The 19,176-nt window shown below is 35.9% G+C and overlaps 1 protein-coding gene across 2 annotated transcripts in view; it reads left to right on the top strand.

The window, feature by feature from the left end:
• PXDN (peroxidasin) overlaps positions 1-19,176 on the top strand; it is an 89,725-nt gene that overhangs the window by 23,863 nt on the left and 46,686 nt on the right. Inside the window, exons 2-4 of one of the 2 annotated variants that reach the window (XM_033009848.2) lie at positions 5,189-5,260; positions 7,306-7,377; positions 14,062-14,133. In XM_033009848.2, the coding sequence (XP_032865739.2) occupies positions 5,189-5,260; positions 7,306-7,377; positions 14,062-14,133 (216 nt within the window). The remainder of the gene's footprint in view (positions 1-5,188; positions 5,261-7,305; positions 7,378-14,061; positions 14,134-19,176) is intronic. The other variant, XM_042803524.1, reaches the window with a different exon arrangement.

The following is a 19,176-nucleotide window of genomic DNA, read 5'->3' as shown; positions in this document are numbered from 1 at the left end:
AAGGGGAAAAATTACAATCAGCAACTGGGGTGGACTCCCTCAGTCTGTTGTTTGTTTTCGCCTTTTGGTGCACGCTGGCCGGACAGTGGAAGTCGGGCTCGCTGAGCTCCAAAGCACAGCATACAGCCAGGATGCAGTCAGTTTGTGAGAGCAAAATGGGGAACAATGAAAAAAGGGGAAAGAGAAATGAATGGTCAGGGAACAGGCTTTTGTGAGTAAAAAGTCATGTGGCAGCATGGTTGGCCAGGAATCAGTCTGAAAAAAAAGGGACAAGAAACCTCATCGTGCTGATTAGCCACACGTTATTTCAACAACACAAAATGTCTTTGAAGATCTGGATCATAATGGCCTTCTTGAGCTTACTAATTTTTCAGTCCTCATTCCTGCCCTTCATTCTCCAAGGGGAGGTTTCCCTGCGCTCAGGTTGCTGTTATGCTTTTGCTCTGAGCTCTTCTCTTCTCCCCTGAAATGCTGTCAGTTCTCATAAGCTGGACATGGGGTCTGTACCATGGGAGGATGATATTTCAATCCCCAGAAATGGTGCTCCTGTTTAGTATGAATATTTTTTTTTTTTCTACAGTGGTATGACAGAGGTGACTGAGGCCTTTTAAATTTTTTTTTCATCATCTGCTGAAACCTTAATTGGCTTTGAAAGAACTGGTGGCTGGCTGATTCTTCCCTGTCTCATTGCAGTTCAGTTAATTATTTCCACTTCTCAGGGATTTATAATTTAAGGCTTGTTTCGAATTGCAAACATCTTCCAGAATAGTTGCAACTACTCCAAATTTGCCAATATCTGCAAACTTCATAAGCTTATTTTGTCTTCTATCAACCTAGTCTTAAAATATTTAATACCTTATGTCAGATTTCTGCCCAATTCTACTCGATACAACTTTTCATTTCAATAACAAGTCTTTGCTAATCCTCTTTTTTCATACCAGTTGAACACTTCGTTTACAGAGATTTCCTCTATAGCATATTTCTCTGGTTTGTTGATGTGAATGGCCTGTATCAAAACTCTTTAATGTATGCAATGTATACTCTATTTCCTTTATCCACTTGGTTTATTATTCTGTTATATAAGGAAATTAAGACAGTTTGACAGAATTTCTTCTTGAGAAATCTACAGTGATTATGACTTAACAACTTTTATCTTCTGTGTACAAGAAGTGCCTCATGAAGTATAATTATATTATTTTAGACAACAAAAAGAGGTTGTGTGCTCTTTATTTTGAGCAGCACCTGTGATCTGCCTCACTCTTTATTTGGGGGAATTTAGTGCTGAAAAATTAATGAAATTTCCCTTTGAAGGAATGTACCAAAATCATAATCCTACATTTTAGTAAAATTAACATTGTTTTTTTCTCCAAAACTTTAAACAAAACATAGAATTGATCTTTATGAAATGTATGAAAGTGTACTGTTGTCATCATAGCTTTCTATGAAACATTTTACTTACAGATATCAGATGCACTGGGCTCTAGAGAAAATTTGGGTGATGTGTTTTATTATGGCTCTTTTTCAATACCTTTAAGAAGAAAATGAATGGTTAGTGTTTTATACATGATGAATTATTTAGTCTTAAAAACTTCATATGAGAAGGACAATAGTGTTTGGAGTTGGGATAAAATATCACTATATGCAACGATAGTAAAATAATATAAATTATTTTTATTGGTGTTGCTAATCCCTAGTTATCCTAGTGAGTTATTGCAGAATAGGTTTGACACATCTAGTGTGCTCATTTTGATGCTGACTCAGAGGACTGGCTCCTTCATTGCATTCATGAAATTTATGTACTTATTGGTTTTGCTTCACTGTAGGGAATAGGCTTGCTTTCCTTATGGATGAATGTATATTCTTTTATATCTGAAAAGACATTCTGCATTCTGTCTATGCCTACTTTGGGTAAAGACCTATTTTTAATTGTGGAACTTTAAAAAAAAAATCAATTTGAGAAGCCTTGTGTTGTTTAGAAGCTAGATATTGCTAGGTGTAATGGTATTTTCAGGCTTCTGAAAAATAGTTTTCAATATTCCATTCATGAATATTGGATTTTTGCACTTTTGATTATTTTAATCAAAAATAAAATGCTGCATTGAAACACAATAAACTTTCACATAATCTAGAAAAAGCTCTCAGTAAAGTGAAATGTCATGTCCAGTGATGCTTACAGAGGGATCTGCCGTCTCTTCTCTCAGTAAAGGCTACAACATTCAATGCTGGTTTAGCAAATCTCAGCACCTGAGATTCAGTGACTCGTAAGCAGCATCATCTCTCTCATCATGGACGTGTGTGTTTCATGTGTGATATGTGAGTATTTCTTGAGTGAGTGAGTGATGAACAGCACATAACACTAGCTCTAGCTGAAGAAGGTGCCTTTGTAAAGAACAAATTCAAGCTATGACAATTTGTGCTTCTAAATCTGGAAATCCTCAGTTCAGTTGGGAGTTGAGTAAGGGGGCTGTCCTGCATGTCTACAGGCAGTTTAACTACACATCTAAATAAGGGAGAGCAGTTTGCATCCCTCATTTATTCCAGTCACTGATCAAATATTTCAGTGGAGTGTAATGCAAACAGAACCACATGTCTAATCCTTTCCTTACAATGAACAGTAGGCCACATCCTAAACCACTTATGTAGAAAAAGTCCTTCTGAGGCCATTATTCCAGAGCCGAATAAGCCCTGATGGGCTGATTCATGAGGAATGATGCTTAAGTATGCTCTTTGCAAAAGACTTCAGGCAACTATACCCCCCATTATGTACAACCTCAGCCAGTGGGGTTATATGGGATTAGTGTGCAGCTGACCTTTTGTCTGCTTTTCTGTATTTTCTTTGACTAAATACTGAATTCCAGAGAGACTTCTTGATAACCTATTACCTGTTAGAACACAGTGCATATTTATGTTTTAATCAGGACTGGTTTTGATTAAAAGAGTGACGTTATGACATGTTTGTGTCCTACTTTTTGAAAGCAATCGGTCAGTGTCTGTTCTAGGAAGGGCAGTGCAATAAGTGTGATCACAGACTTTGAGATTTTACTTAATTTCCATTTGCTTCCCAGAGACTAGAAGGTCCTAGTGTCCTTGGTCTGCTGGTATGGAAGAGGACAGACCCACGGTCCTCCTTCCTTTCCCCTGGTCCTGATCTTTCCTCGCAGTCCCTCTTTCACCTGTGTGGCACCCCAGGAAGCCCATTCAGTTTGATAATCAAGCAGAAAATAATTTCCCGCTTTTTGTTTGTTTGTTTTTCTGTCAATGGGTTTATTGCTGGTCCCAAGGAGTTGGTTAAATCAGTTTCTGAGCCTCTGGGAACTCAACGGCCAGTTCAAGCCAGCAGCAAGACCATGGGACTCAGAGCAAGGGGAGGACAAGAGGTGGGCAGAGATGGAAAACACTGCTGCCTTCTTTCAACCAGAGGTGTGAGGCTGGCACAAGCACTGTGTTCCCCCCCATCCCCACACTGCTGACACCTCACTCCCTGTCCCTGCTCACTCTGCACCATCTTGCTTGAGAAATTGGTTTCCTACTTCTTGGAGAAGTTCTCATTAAGCTATAGATCTAACAGGAAACTGAAGATGGTAAAAACATATGAAAAGCTAAGAGAAAATAAAATTAAATAAGAAAATAAATAGCTTTGGGCAGCTGGATTTACAGGCTTTAAAAGCAAGACAACAGAAGGCACTTAAGCCTCTTTACACAAAAGAAAGGAATGGAGTAGCTTAACAGTCTTGAAAACTGTTTCTTTTTTCCTGAGTTTTTTTCTGATCCCAATTGTTCTGTAACTGTTTATTTACAAGTATTTTTTATTTACTGTACTATTGTTGTGGTTTAGGCCCAGAGAGCAACTGAGCACCATGCAGCCACTCACTCATCCCTTCTCCCATCAGATGGGAAGGACAATATGGAGCAGAAATGGGTCAAAGAATCCATCTAAGGACTGGGAGGAGTAGTTCACCCATTATGGTCACAGGCAAAAGACAGACTCGTTAGGGGAATAAAAAATAAAGCATCACTTTAATTCAAATGCTAACAAAGACAACACTTAACAGACAAGGTGAGGACAGTGAAAAGCACCAACTACATCCAAAAAACACCTCCCCCACACCTTCCTTCTCCCAGGGCTCAGCTCTGCTCCCAATCTCTCTACCTTCTCCTCCAGCGGCACAGGGGGCAGGGGATGGGGGTTACAGTCAGCTCACCGCTCCTTCCTTCTTGGGAGGTGGGTTGAACGCCACACATTCCTCCCCTGCTCCACGTGGCTCCTCCACGGGGCTCCCCTCTCACTGCAGACAGTCCTCCAAGAACCTCTTCACAGTGAGTCCTCCTCACGGGATGCAGCCGTTCCCAAGCTACTCCAGCATGGATCACCCCTGTGTGTTGCAATCCTCCCAGTGCCAAATCACAAAAGCGGGGACCACTTCTCCCCTCAGGGACCCAGCTTCCTTTAAGTTCAGGTTCCTGTCCTGGAGTGTCTTTCTCCTCAGGCTTCAGGTCGGCGTCTGCTCCACTGCGGACCTCCATGTGTGGCAGGGTGGGTGGCCCTGACGTCTCACCATGGGATACAGGGGTTTCTGCTCCAGTACACCTCCCCCATGTCCTTCTTCTTCCTTCCACTGACCTGGGTGTGCATCTTCTTCCCAACTCCTCCTCACAAATCCCAATCCCCTCTCAGGTTCTCCTTCTTAAATACATTATCACAGATGTGCAGCTGATCGGCTTGGCCCTGGCCAGAGGTGGGTCTGAATTGGATCTGGGGGAGCTTTCGAGAAACTTCTCACAGGGAGTAGTGCTGTAGCCCTTGACCCTGCTACCAAAAAATGCAGCACAGAAACCCAGCCCAATTATTTCCAAGCAGCTTTTAGAATACAGGGACAATTCAATTTTGTGAATCACAATTCAACATCCCATTGCAAGTTGCTTCACTGTAGAAGAGAACATCCTTCATGACCACAGGTTGAACTTTGATACAACTTTCAGCATTGACTGCCAAGGTTGGATTTGGTCAATCATCAGCTTAAACTTGTCAAAGAGCATTTAGATTTGTTTTGCCTTCTCCTTTGGTCAAAAGCTGGAGGCTGATCACGGTGGTCACAAAAGACTTGTGCTTAGTTTGGTTTTCCATATGAAAAAATACATAGACTTTTTAATAATTTTATAACATGATTCTTCTTTCTTTATTCTACAGAGACCTGAGATTTAATAGGATTAAAGAAATCCAGCCTGGAGAGTTTAGACGGCTTAAAAATCTGAACACACTGTAAGTTCTTTTTCAACCCTAAGGCCCTTTTCCCTTTTGATTTAGTATGATTGATTTGATAATGTGCCACATTTGTTCACTTATCACAGGTGAGTAGTCTCACAAATTTCAGCTGCAGTATTTACACAGGTGAGGGAAGTGAGGTTTAGGCCCAAAGTATCTGAAAGCAAAACCAGGTATATGTCTATTAAAATAAAAAATAAAAGTATTTACATCCTAATATTTTATTAACATACTTTAATTGGAGGTATGAAAATACAGACCTTTACTATATCATTTTTTCCAAATTGTGCCAAATGACTGAGGTGGAATATCACCGTCATGGTTTGAGCCTGGTCGGCAGCCAAACGCCACGCAGCTGCTCGCTCACCCTTACCCACCTGGGAATGGGGAAGGAGTTGGAGAGGCAAAGGGAGACTTGCAGGTTGAGATAGAAACAGTTTAATAATAGTAATAAAATAAAACAGTGACAGTATAAATGGGTAATGTACAATGCAATTGCTCACCACCCGCTGACCAACACCCATCCCATTCCTGGCTAATGATCCTGAAACACAGTGTCACATGACATGGAATATCGGCCAAGCCGGGCCTGGTGCTGCAGCCGTGTTCCCTCCCTGCTTCTTGTGCGCCTGCGCACAGGCAGGACAGAGGAAGTTAAAGGGTCCTTGAAATCTCAATTTGCTATCAGCATTCTTCTAGCTACCAAAAATGAACATGAACTCTGTTCCAGCCCGAACCACGACAATCACATAATAAATCATGGAGTTACACCAAAGCTGTTAAAAGGCTCAGATGTGCAAATATGTTGGAGTTAGAAAATATTTGGCAAACTAATGTTTTGAGCTTTACTATTCTAATATGCTTGCCAGGACTGACAGTAGTTGGAAGGTTTTGTTCCTACTGAGCTGCCTTTTATGGAGGTCTTCGTTATCATATATGTTTGTGAAGAAAAGTCTGTTTTTTCTAAAAGCCCTATTTACAAACAGTAATGCAAATAGTATGTGTATTACAGTTTTACCTTAGTATCTCCTTTGTCATTCCTTCAAATGTCACTTGAAATAAATGCATGCATGTTTCACTTCTCTAATAGATGAGCAGACATGAGGGGGAATTAAGATGGGCAGTTATTTTTTACTTTTAGAAGTACATAATTTATGATTGCAAATTTGACTGTTTTCTAGAACACAAGTAGTGTGTGAACTGAAATATAGTAGTGATATCAGTGAGCTTTGGATCACTATTATCTATTTACCCTGCAAGCAATAACAACAAATGTATTGAGACATCTTGTACTGTATATTCACACCAAAATAAATGAACAGACTTTCCCCCAGAAGTATAATCTATGCTACTGAGACATTTTTACTAGCTATCCCTATTGCCAGTCACCTTTGATCACACCTCTGTTTGCAGTTGATCCCCAGTTTTGAATTATAATTTCTGTCAGATATCTAGCTTCAAGTTTTAGCTGTCCAAATCACTGATGTGAGATCCACAAGTCCTGAATAAAACCAGGATTCATTAAATCTGGATTCCCTTTTCCTTATAAAAGCACTGCATGAGGGATGAATGGAAATCTGTGAATGCACAGTTGTGTTTCTTTTGTGATGTAAAGCACCCAGAACACAGAACATGGCTAAGAAGCATCTAGGAAAGGTCACTTTAACGCACCTCCTAGTGACAAGTCTTTGTTAATATATCGATTTTATCAATTTCAAACCTATGTGTAGACTTGAGACCAAGATTTTTCCCCCTTCATCTTCTTCACCTACAAAAAGCCACATTATTTCAGGTTTTAGATTTTTTTTTAATATTTTTATTTCTGTTTATTTTTTTTCAGAGTTTTCTCCTGAAAGGTAGTGACTGAGCAGCTGTAAGCATGTCACTTTTTTTCTTTTAACAATTGTTGTTAGGGGAAAAAAAAAATTGTTTTGCTATTCTTTTACATTCTCCTTTGAATGCTACATTACACCTGCTATGACACTATTTTTCCCTCCTGTTCCTGTATGTTGAAATAAATGGCTGTTTATTTCTTTTTATAGGCTTCTAAACAACAATCAAATCAAAAGAATACCTAGTGGGGCATTTGAAGACCTTGAAAATCTGAAATATCTGTAAGTTAAATGAATGTCACTTTTTGCTTCAATGTGTAACTGAACTTCTTTACTGGGAATGTGTTTAAATCTGAGATTCTGTTTTAATCTGACTCACTGTATCAGGAGATAAACTGCTTTGAAAATGTGTAAAATTAATTTATGAGGTGGAAGCAACTGAATCTTTGTTTCTATAAGTAGGTGCTTTGAGATTTGCTAATATAAGACGGAGATATCTTTAAGCAGTACATTTTAAATGTTTTACTAGGTGCTGTTTACTATATGCAACTTAAAAGTATGTTGAAAGGTTTAGGAAGTCACTTCTTTAAAGGTTCACTGAAACCTTCATAGAGGTACTTTTTAAGCTTGTGTTTTGAAAAGTGGTTTAAAAGCAGGTAGTCCAAGACTTGTGTCTGCAGTGGCTTGTAACTTATATAAGCTTTTTAACTACTACTAAATCGCTCACTGAATGCAGTATAAATTTGTAAGAGAAAAATTAGGTCAAGTACAAAGTACAAAAGTATCTATATGATTTGTCATTAATTCTATGCCTTCAGGCACCCCGTATATTTTAAGACTAACTCCTCTCATTTTTAACAAACATACCAAGTGTATGAATTATCCAAATAAACAAAAGGCATCAAAAATGTTATTTTTATCTGTATAAAAGACTAATGCTGAATATTAAATTGTCATAGATTCTCAGCTCTAATCTCTGGAGTCCACCTTATGTAGTGTCATGTAGAAAAGTTTCACTGTTTTGTCTTGGAGTATTGATCATTTCTTGAATGCTGTACAGAAAAAAAAATGGTCACTTCGCTATTTCATTGTTTTGGAAGCAATTCAGAAGCTTAATTCCCCATCTAGTTTTCAAAAATGCAGTCCAAATAGCTCTAAGGAGGTGGGAGAATGGTGGAAAATAAAAATCACATAAATTTGTGCAGACACTTATCCTATTTTCCAAGGTGTGTTTGACTACATTTCATGGTCTCATTTTTATGTGCATTGTCTTTCAGTAACAAAATTGTTTAATCCATATGAAATGGGAGGAAAATAATATTGAACAGACTATCCCCAATGAATTATTAAAGTCCATGATGACTGTATTTGTTACAAGATGTGTTTGTATGAGGGGATCTGGTAGTAAAATACGTAAGGTCTACTAACTCAGGATCACTAAGCTTCTTTCTATAGTCAGCAACTGTGCAGAAATACTACTTGGTTCTTATTCTTTATTTTCACATGCTTGACTTTGCCTAACTGTAGTAAACCTGAGATAAAACTCAACTACGCACTCTGTTCAGTTCAATAAAAGAGTGAGAAGAGATAACTGAACTATGATTTGTTTTCATGTACATGTAGTAATGTACCGGTCAGATAATTAATACAGAAGGCTTGAAATTACCAAATAGGTACACTTCAGCTGTGAAAATTTCAGCTGAGTAAGTACATCCTACCTGTATTCTGTGGAACAAAACAGACCATCTTTTTCCCAATAGGATCAACTGAAGTAGAAATCAGGGATGAAATATTGTACAAAAGTTAGAAATATTGTTCAGAATTTAATATTTTAAAGCCAAATCATCTGGAATAATTGAAGTTTTGCATCTCCTGATCCAATGGATATTTGCAAGCCTAATTCTCTTATGAGAATTCAAGTACTGGATTCCAGATGGTTCTGAAAATGTATGATTCACTGAGTAATTTTAGAAAACCTGTCACCTCTCAGTGGCTTTGATTTATCAAAATATAAGTATATATAAATGTAAAATGTATAATTATTAGTAAATATGAATATGTAACTGTATAAAAATACTTGTAACTGCATAGTTATGTATAAAATACGTAAGTATAAAACATAATACAGTATATTTATTTTTTAAAAAAGTCAGTGTCTGAGAGATATCAAGGCCCGTTCTTGTATCTCTGTTAAAGATCAATTTTTGTGCTTTCAGACAAAACTTTTCCAGCAGGTGTCAAAGAAGTCCTAGAATTTTCAAACGCTTCTTTGTACTATTTCTTTCTGAAATGGTGCTTAGTGTTTTACAAGGTATATATGTTTTCAGAGTTGTCTGCAGAACAAATTTTGACAAAGAGTAATGATATTTTCTTAAATGTATGTGCATTAAAAATATTCATAATTGTAAAAGTTGATCTTTACATTATAAAAAGAAGATTATATAGATGATTTTTGAAGCTTATATTTTAGGAATATTTGTTATCTTGTTCTTTATGTAATTGAAATTTTGACAGTTCTATAAACAGTTTTGCATGGTCTTGCCATGCTGTTTATGGAAATAATTTGTCTTTGAATTTGTATACTAAAAGTTGGAAAGAAAGAAAAGTAATTATTATTGTTTTTCTATGAAACCAAGAGAATACTTTTTTTTTATCAGCCTTTCTGTCTATCTGTCTTTATTTCATAAACCTTAGTGTTGGAAATATGGTTCTTTAGTAATGAACAAAAAGGCATTAGTAGTTTGGACCCCATCCATAATACAGTTTCTTTCTGCATTTCAGTGTTTCTGCATAGTTTTTTGAGTCTTACATTCCCCCTTCTACAAAGGATGCTGTAAACACTCCTGTCTAAAATAAACTGTAAAAGTTGTCTTCATATGAGCAAAATAATTGGTAACATGTTTGTAATTTGTTATTCCTGATACAAGATGTATATATGTATATGTGTACATGATGTATATGGTACACTGAATATATTTAATTGACTTCCTGTGAGTTATTCAGTTTACTGACTAGAGGTGGTAGTACAGAAAGATGATAAAGAAAATCTTCCCATCCTTATTATATAGATGCAGGTAGATTTGTGGAAACTTGGTAGGATAATACTACCTGATCCTGAAAGTCAACAGTTTATTCTCCAACAGAGAAGGTAATTGGAAGTAGAAGGTAGACACATAGTACCATTTTAACGTGTAAGATACTAGAAGATTTGGAATCAGTAGTAAAAAAAAAATTAGGTTAAGTTGAAGAGAAAGAATTTAGGGAGGTAATATTAAAAAATATAAAATATAGAATGGTGATTAAAAAAATCTTTCCAGAAAAGGGATGCTACTTGGTATTTACAGAGGAGTAAACTAGAAGCTAGGTTGAAGAAAGTGAAGAAATAAAAGTGGAAAATGAAAATAACTTAATCAACAACATTGATAGATGTTCACTTAATAAGAAGTGTAAAGGTGAGAAATCAGACATGACAACATTGTGTTGAACATATGATAAATGGAAATTAAGACTGTATGAAATGTATTCGTTCTGGAAATACTAAATGGGAACATGCAAGGTTTATTTTGCCTTTGATGAACGAAGTAATAGTGGTAGAAGATACATTATAGATTTACCAATGTGCTGAGTTGCTGACCTCACTCCTGTAGAAATGGGATTAGATCATGTTTCCTTCAGTGCCTTCTGCCACTGTTGCTGTCATGGTCATGTTACTTTCTCCTTTGAACACCTCCAGTGGTTCTGGATCTCATTTCTCTGCAGTTCATGTTGCTAATTCCACTCCTTATGTTTCTATATAAATCTCTGCTGTATTTGTTTACTTGTCAGGTTTAACTCTACAATGCCTGATATTGTAGAGTTTTTACCTTCATTTTACCTCCATTTTACCTTTATTACTTTTTTTCTTTCAGTTCCAAACAAATATATCTGAATCTTACTACTTAAAAAAAAACAAAAAACAAAAAACAAAAAAAAACAACAAAACAAACAAAAAAACCCCCAAACAAACAAAACAAACCAAACGAACCAACCAAACAAGCAAAAAGCCAACAACAAAAAAAATATCGTCAAAGGGGATCTAGCAAACTTTTTAATTAAAACTATTTTTCTAATTTTCTGGTAACTGGATACCTATTTGATTTTTTCATTTCCCACATATATGACCAGTACCTCTGGCCTCTATCAGCCTTGCTTGCATTTCTGGAAAATACTATTTTTTAACTCTAATGAAAGCAGTTAGTAGTTATTGTCAGAAAATAATTTAACATCTAAATAGAATATATATCCCTTTGTCATCTTAAGCTACTGTTTATTTATTCTTTATAAAATTCTAATGGTTCAGTTCTAGAAGGGAGGTAAATTAAATGATAAATTACTTTTTCCCTAATTATACTATAAATCTGTTTTCTGCTAATGTAACTGGGATAAATTTTGAGAATGTTTTTGTTAAAGATTAGTGCAGTGTTTACAAAGTTTGACTTGTTAGGCACAGTAGCATTTTAGAAAGACGTAAATATTTTTTGTGACTGCTACTTTTTTGTGTTTTGTATTCTGTCATCTCCTCATTAGGCAAATCTTTATTTTTCTTTATGTTGATATCCTCAGGGTAACATCTACACAATTAAGTGAAAGTTTGGTTAACACATCTGTCATAGGACATACATTTTTTGTAGCCTTGGGGTTTCTCTGTGGAGGGGGGGACACAATGGACTGAGGTCAGCTGAGTGTCCTGCAGCTGAGGGTCATCTGATCAGATTGGAAAAATTTGTAGTTTGAATCTGAATTCCAAATAAAGTCCCACTACAGTGTCTTAGTAAGAGCTCCAAAATGGGACATGAAAGGCAGCTCTCTTCCCTGCCATATGGTGGTAAAAGTCTGCAAAACTACAAAGTCATTATCCCAGTCTTCCTCCAACCTACCTTTGTTTTTCACTCTTCCTTACTTTGTCTGCAGAAAGTAAATAAAAGTTACAGGAATGATTCTAGTAAAACTTTTTTTTTTTTTTTTTTAAATTGGATTAATTCTGATTTCTTGAATAAAATTGTTTAAATGCCCACAAGAGACACTTAACTGAGATTGGTTATTAAAACCATTTTAGCCCAATCTGGTTCACTGGTCTAATCAGAAGTTTAGTACTCAGAAGAACAAGAGGAATTTCCAAACTGCCAAGTATATTAAGAAAGGTAATAACACTTTAGTTGTTCAGTCCTTGAAATATTCTAAGGAGTGAGAAGAAATGGTGCATTTAAAATTCTCACTGGGAAATAAGATAGGAATTTAATATACAGAGAGGAAAATTAAGCAGAGACAGAACTGTAATCAATATGGTCCTCAAACGAATTGGTAAATCTGAGTCAAAACAAATAACTGAATACTTGTGAAATAATATGTTTTTCAAATAGAATAAAACCCAATTCCACATCCAAAATGCATAATAAATCTATTGTCTCTCTTTTCAAATTATTTCAAAAGTTTTTACAGTAATTTCACATGACAGTGTTTTTTTTTTCCCAGTTTAAATTGTTCATAATTTTGAGCATTTTAAAAACCTCAAAAATTTTTGCTTCTTTGTTATTCAGTTATTGGAGGAGCTCTCCTTTTTGTTCAGATGCATATCTATGTAATTAAGCACACCTGAGTCTCTGTATATTAATGTATTGAAATCTCAGCAAGTATTGCATTGGAAAACTAAATTTAGACTTAAGAAAAGGATAGTACTCCATATTATACCCCCAAAGCTGTCATGAGTTGAACATCAGATATCTACATTTTTTTTCCTTGTTAGGGTCTATTGTGAAATGTTGCTCATTGTCAAGTCAGTGTAAAAACTGCCACCAACTCCAGCAGAGCCAGTGTTTTATCTGCTGCATCAGAAGAACTTTGCAATATTTCTAGTAAGTTACTGAAAGCTGAAATAATACAAAAGCCAAAACCACTACTAATAAAATGCCTGCTAATAAAGCCATTTGTGGTCCAAAGTCTCTTCATCCCTTTTTCATAGAAATCCATGCCTGATTAACTGAGTTTCAAATCATGTGTCAAATAATTGTGAGAAAGTTCTTAGCTACAGACCTGTCCTAACTGGACACAGAGAGTGACTGATACTGAACCCCCAAAGTATTTTCATTTTCTTCCTCCATGCAGAAACTGCAGTCATCGGCTAAACTGGGGTTTTTCTTCAATGCCCTCTCACTTAACCATACTTGCTGTTAAAAGCTTGATGAATGTGAGCACATGCACTGATCCATCCTAATTTATTTTAATTCTGTAGAAAATGTATAGGCAACACATATGAACATACTGGTACTCCGCATATGTTTGTTTATATTATAGAGCATCAATGGGGACCTAATGTCCATCTTCTACACAGTGATAAAACAAAATATGCAATGCAGCTTTATGGGTGAAATACCAATATTCTAACTTGTTTTTTTTTTTTGTAAATATTGAAAAGGTGGCACAGGCAGAATTAGAAAAATTCAAACTGTTTGTTCTCCAAGTCCAGTAAAAAGACATATTCCATCGTAATTTGAGTATTTGTACCAGTATGCAGGTGAGAGATTTTAAAGAAAATAAGAGGCCTATGGCATCCCCAGTGTGTTCTGGTTAAGGCACTTCTGAAGCAATTCTGTCCCACTGAGTTAAATTTATTTTGACTTTTGGCAAGCCCATCAAGAAACTGAGGGGCAAAGAAACAGTAAGTAATAACAATGAACACTGGGAAGTCCAAGACCATCCGGGTGACAGCCTCAGGGCCTACAAGGCCCCAGACTTTTGTCTTTCCTGGTAAACATTTGGGATGAAATCTCAAGGACAAAGTATTTTTATGTGTGTGTTTAGTTTTTGTTTTGTATTTTTTTCCTAATATGTAGTTGAAAAACTGTCTTCATGTGTCAACTTAATTCTTCTTTTCCACCTTCATGTAGCTCTTGTTTGTGTACTAATATTACTGATTGTTTCTTGTTTCAGCTATTTGTACAAGAATGAAATCCAGTCAATTGACAGGCAAGCATTTAAAGGACTTGCCTCTCTAGAACAACTGTAAGTGCCTTTTCTCTTCTGTGCTGTCATCTCCATGGTTCCCCTGCAGAGGAAAAGTGCACGCCTTGATCCATCCATCCTGCCTGCATGCTCTGCATGTCTGCACTCCCTGGGTTGTTAGGCAAAGCACCCCATAATCATCTGCATGTGAAAAAAACACAATTGATCTCTGTGTCAGATTCCTCATTTCTATGTTTGTCTTTTATTTGTGATTTGCATTCCCGGTGTCCCTATACATTGTTACATAACTTTGACGAAGAAGCAGCATTGTTGTGGAAAATGTTGAAAACTAATGTGTATTGGTTAGAGAGAGATTCTGATTTATTTTCTGTAGGTTTTATAACACTGCAGTTCCTTTGACTGCAGCAGCTACTTTGTTTTATGCAGCATAACTAAAGTTGAATTAGTCTCTTGAAGTGTAACCCAATTTTGTTATATTTTAAAACAAGAGATTTAAAAAATAAAACCTTCCTACTATTGATATGTGGTAATCATTGTCATGTACCGATGTTTAAAAAGTAAGAAAGTTCATTGTTTGTAATGTAGATGTTTCAGTAATGTCTTCTAGAAAGATTGATTAAAAGCATACTCCTTTTTCTGTCTAATGACTGAAGAATAAATTTTACTGAAAAAGAATGAAAAATTAAGTCCTTAGCATGACGAAAACTGTACTGATGCAATTAAGTTTAACTATATTTTGTTTTATGATCAGAAATCATTGCTATTAATTCTTTGCGATAATGTTTAGAAAAATAGAAGGAGCTATAAATGCATAGCTATTTCACAGTTTGCCTGCCAAATAACAGTACAAGACCAATGAGTTTTGTAGCATATAAATTCTGGGGGCTGAACATCTTTCTTCTAAAATCAATGTAAATTTTGAAATTCCTGATAGTTATCAGTGTAGTACAAATTTTCTATATGAACCAGTTTCCTTGTTACTATAAACCTCTAGTGGATGCTAGTGGACACAGTGTGTTTCTGAAATAAAATGACACATCAGATGGGTATGAAATCATACAAGCTCATTTTAGAGGGCAATAGATGTTTATTGAGAAATGAGTTTCTATAGAAAACAAAAATGATAATTATAAAACATATATAAATATGTTATTTGTTTCCGTAATGCCTTTCTCTTCCTCTTCCTCTTCCTCTAGAAATGATTACTGCAGCATATTGACAGCAACTGGTAGGGCTTACTTGCATGTGAATAGCAATTACTATTTCTTTGTAGAATTTTAAACATTGAGGCCAATTTATTGAATTACTAATGCTTCTCAGATAGTATTCTTTCCCATGCCACTAGCACGATATGCTGCAAATGGCAACATTTGTCCTTTTTATTTTTGCTCTTTTTCCTGTTGATGTATGTTATGACTGAAAAACGTAAATTGCTTTGGAATACTAAAATCTTCTAAGTGTACTTTTGCACTAGGTTGCCGTTAAGCCTCTCTGCCTGCAGCGATATCACACTGTATCTATCGGCTTAAGGTTAGACTTGAGGCATCAACATTTTTCTGTACGAAATTGAGTTTTAAACAGGGTTTGAGTCTCACCTCTAGCTGGGAAATATGGAAATGGAGCCTGGCACAGACACTGCTCAGTGGCCGCCCTTGTGTCACAGCATCATTTGCCGCGAGCAGTGCCGGTGGCCACTCTGGTGAGCTGCTGGGGGGGCTACTGCCCTGCCGGGGGCACACCAGAAAGCTCACTTCTTTTAAAAGTCCTTCTCCTGGGCAGATCTTAAAAGGAAGGCTTGCCAGGTGGGAAAATAGGAGCACAGAAAGCCAGTGGCAGGCCTGGAAGTAAATTTAATGGAGTATATTCATTGAGATTTGTCGCGTAGGAGAGATTTATCGGTTATGCATCTTTAGCATAAAAATAGGTTCTGACTCTACAGGATCTATTTTATCACATTATCTTTGGGGAAAGACTGTGTTCACAAGACAGAAGTTAGTCTGTGAACAAGTTCATAAGTCATCTAACTTTAGGTGGAGTCTGTATCGACTACTCAGTTGATGTTTCTGTATTTGAGGCTTCTATGGCCTCAAGTTACCAAACACATTTTGCTATTGGTTTTGTTGACTCAGCCAAATGCTCTGCTCAGTGCTCAGCAGAGTTCTCAGAAGTAGATGCTGTGGTCCACAGCTCAGGGAAAGACTTGATTTGTAGTAATTCCTTCTATTCCAATGAAGCAGAATGAAACTGATAGTTGCTTTTGTTAAAAAAAAAAAAAAAACAAAAAAACAAACAAACTGAACAGCAAAGCAAACGATTTTCTGGGTTTATTGGTTTCTGGGTATTTTTTTGTTGTTCTTTGAGAGAAACTGTAAATACACTTTGGTTTAAGAGGCCTGTTGCATGTATAAGGGAAGAAAAACCGCAGTATTTACTGTGGCTGGCAGGATCTTTCTTAAAGCTCCGGCTGCAGAATTCTTAGCTGCTGATGTAGTAGAAATATCTTTTTCTTCAGAAATTTCTGCCAAGGGAATAAGATCTTTGAATCAGATCTTGCAACTCACTTGTGCTAGAGTAAATTCTGAAAAAACCTGGCAGTTTTAGATGCTCAAACATACTGAGCCATACATATTTCGTCACCCAACCCTTCAGTCATGGCAGGGCATGAAGGGAGAAAGTCAGCTGATGAAAAGTAGCCATTTAGTACCAGTTTAGACCCTGTTAAATCTGTAAGACATATGTTTGGGTCTGGCAAATGCGACTCAAAGCTGCAGGAAACTTGAATTTTTTCGGAGCAGCAGCTGGAAGGCAATGAAAGCTGCCTCTATATTCTTGCGCTTAGACAACTGCTATATGCCTTCATATGCCTGTGCTTAGACAACTGAATCCCACCTGAAATGTCTCAAATACCTGGCTTGGGAGGTTACGAGTTTTCTGTATCTGGATCCCAAGATCAAGCTCTAAATGCAGGCTATTTCTGGATGTGTGTAGATGCTTTTCTTCTAAATACCTACTATATTTTTTAGATCTGATCTTAAAAGCTGTATGTATCAGGGCCAAAAAGTGTTCTCTGTAGTCCTTAACTATTGGGATCCCCAAATACTAATGGAATTATTTAAATCCGCTTTCCTAATCTTAGTGGAATATTAACTATACCTTATCTTTTAACTTTAACTTTCATAATAACTTACTGATTTTACTTTTTATAAGCTGTTATTAGTTATACTCTAATTTGTGTATACTTGTACATATTTTGGGGGAAATTAATAGATAAAAATGTTATCTTACATGTAGTGATAAAGCTCGTTATATTAATTTATTTTCCATTTTCAGTATCTTTGAAATTTTGCTATGAATTTTTAAAAGTTTTATATTGTGAAGAGTTCCTGGTTTTCTGCATAACTGTATGTAAGCAGTTATGCATGTTCAACACAGTGGAGACTGATTAAGGTCTCACTGCTGCCAAAAAGTACATATGGGAATGAATAATGAAAGAGAATTAACAAAAAAACCAAACCCAAAAGGTATGAAAGGGGCCTTGAGAATTACATCCTTATACTAAAACACGATCAGCTATGGACAGCAAACCTACATGACTGGAAACAGATTTTTCTCTATCCTTATTTTAAAAGTCTTTAAAGAGAGGATTCCATAATCTCTTTAAGTATCCTCTTCCAATATTTTATATTGTTACTGTAACATCTTATTTAAATCTATTTCCTTGTGGTTTAAGCCTGTTACTTCTTGTCATACGCCTGGGCAGGGAAAGCTCTTTGATAAATGTGGGAAAAATATGTTTGTTCATTTTATTTCAAATAATCAAAATGGTAAACATGCTATTTAAATATTCAGAACATAGATTATACTCAGCTAATGGATTTCAAGTACTTCCCCAAAGATATGGAGATACTACTAGAAATGAACGATTGACATACATGATAACAGTAATCCTCTACAAAAATACTATAGTACAGAAGATATAATCCTAAATTTAGTGCTGTGAAAATGCCACTGGGGACTGAATTTTACTGTAAATGTTCATCCTCTAAGATTAATAACAACAAAGAGAAAATCTGTACTATGATCATTTGATGAAATCTTTATCTCCTCTGGGTGTGTTTGGTTTGGACTTTTTTCTTCCTTTAGATATTTCCTTTCCTTCTGTTTCATCCTTGATAGTGCATTCAGAACTAAAAAAGGAAGACACAGGGGTATTTAAAAATCACTCTTGCATGCTTTTTCTTTAAATTTCCATTATATAAGTCTTTTTAATATCAAATTCTTTACACCATACTACTATTTTTAAGAGCATTTTATATTCTGAACATAAAAGTTGTCTATAAAGATTTATCAGTGTGAGATTATTTCCTGGTTACCTTTAAAGTGAATTTCCAGTCTAAGAAATTCTCCTATTAATTAAAATATTAAAAATTCTTTAAAAGAAAAATTAATGTGGTTCATAGAAGAAAAGAATGTAAGTGATAAACTTGAATGATAAAATGTGATTAAACTGTAGGTCATAAAGCCAAGGACTTTTTATTCTTTCTACCGTAGTCTTACAAAGCAATCTGGTTTCTGCCATAATCATGAATCTGTAATTTTTTTAGAATTACACTTGTTGCTAATTACTTTGCTCACATATTTAACACCTTGATCTGTTCATAAATAGCCTTACAAATTGTTCAGGAGTTTTTTGAGGTCATAATTTAAAGACCTGCAAAATCCAACTAATTTGTCATATGAAGCAGATAAAAGTGTTTTCCATCTGGTCTTCATGATTTGGTTTTTTGAGCTACTTTAGGCAGCATGATCTCTGATGAGGTAAAGTTAACTGTTACAATATGCTTCAGTGTCTGAATTGTTGTAGTTGTATCTGTGATGATTTGAAGCTGTAAACAAGGCAAGGTTTATAAAAGAAGTATTGTTTTAATTAGACTGATTAATTTGGTTGGAAAAGCATAATGAGTTTTCAGGCACATAAAGTATTCTTTACATATGTAGTTATAGTAGTCCTGAACGCTAAACAGCAGTTATGAGCTGCTGCTTTGAGTTTAATGATGTATACATCAGTTAAAACATCTGAGA

Source organism: Tyto alba, unplaced genomic scaffold (genome assembly GCF_018691265.1).
Source record: "Tyto alba isolate M040663 unplaced genomic scaffold, T.alba_DEE_v4.0 Super-Scaffold_40, whole genome shotgun sequence".
Taxonomy (NCBI): Eukaryota; Metazoa; Chordata; class Aves; order Strigiformes; family Tytonidae; genus Tyto; species Tyto alba.
This window is presented reverse-complemented; position numbering and strand designations above follow the sequence as displayed.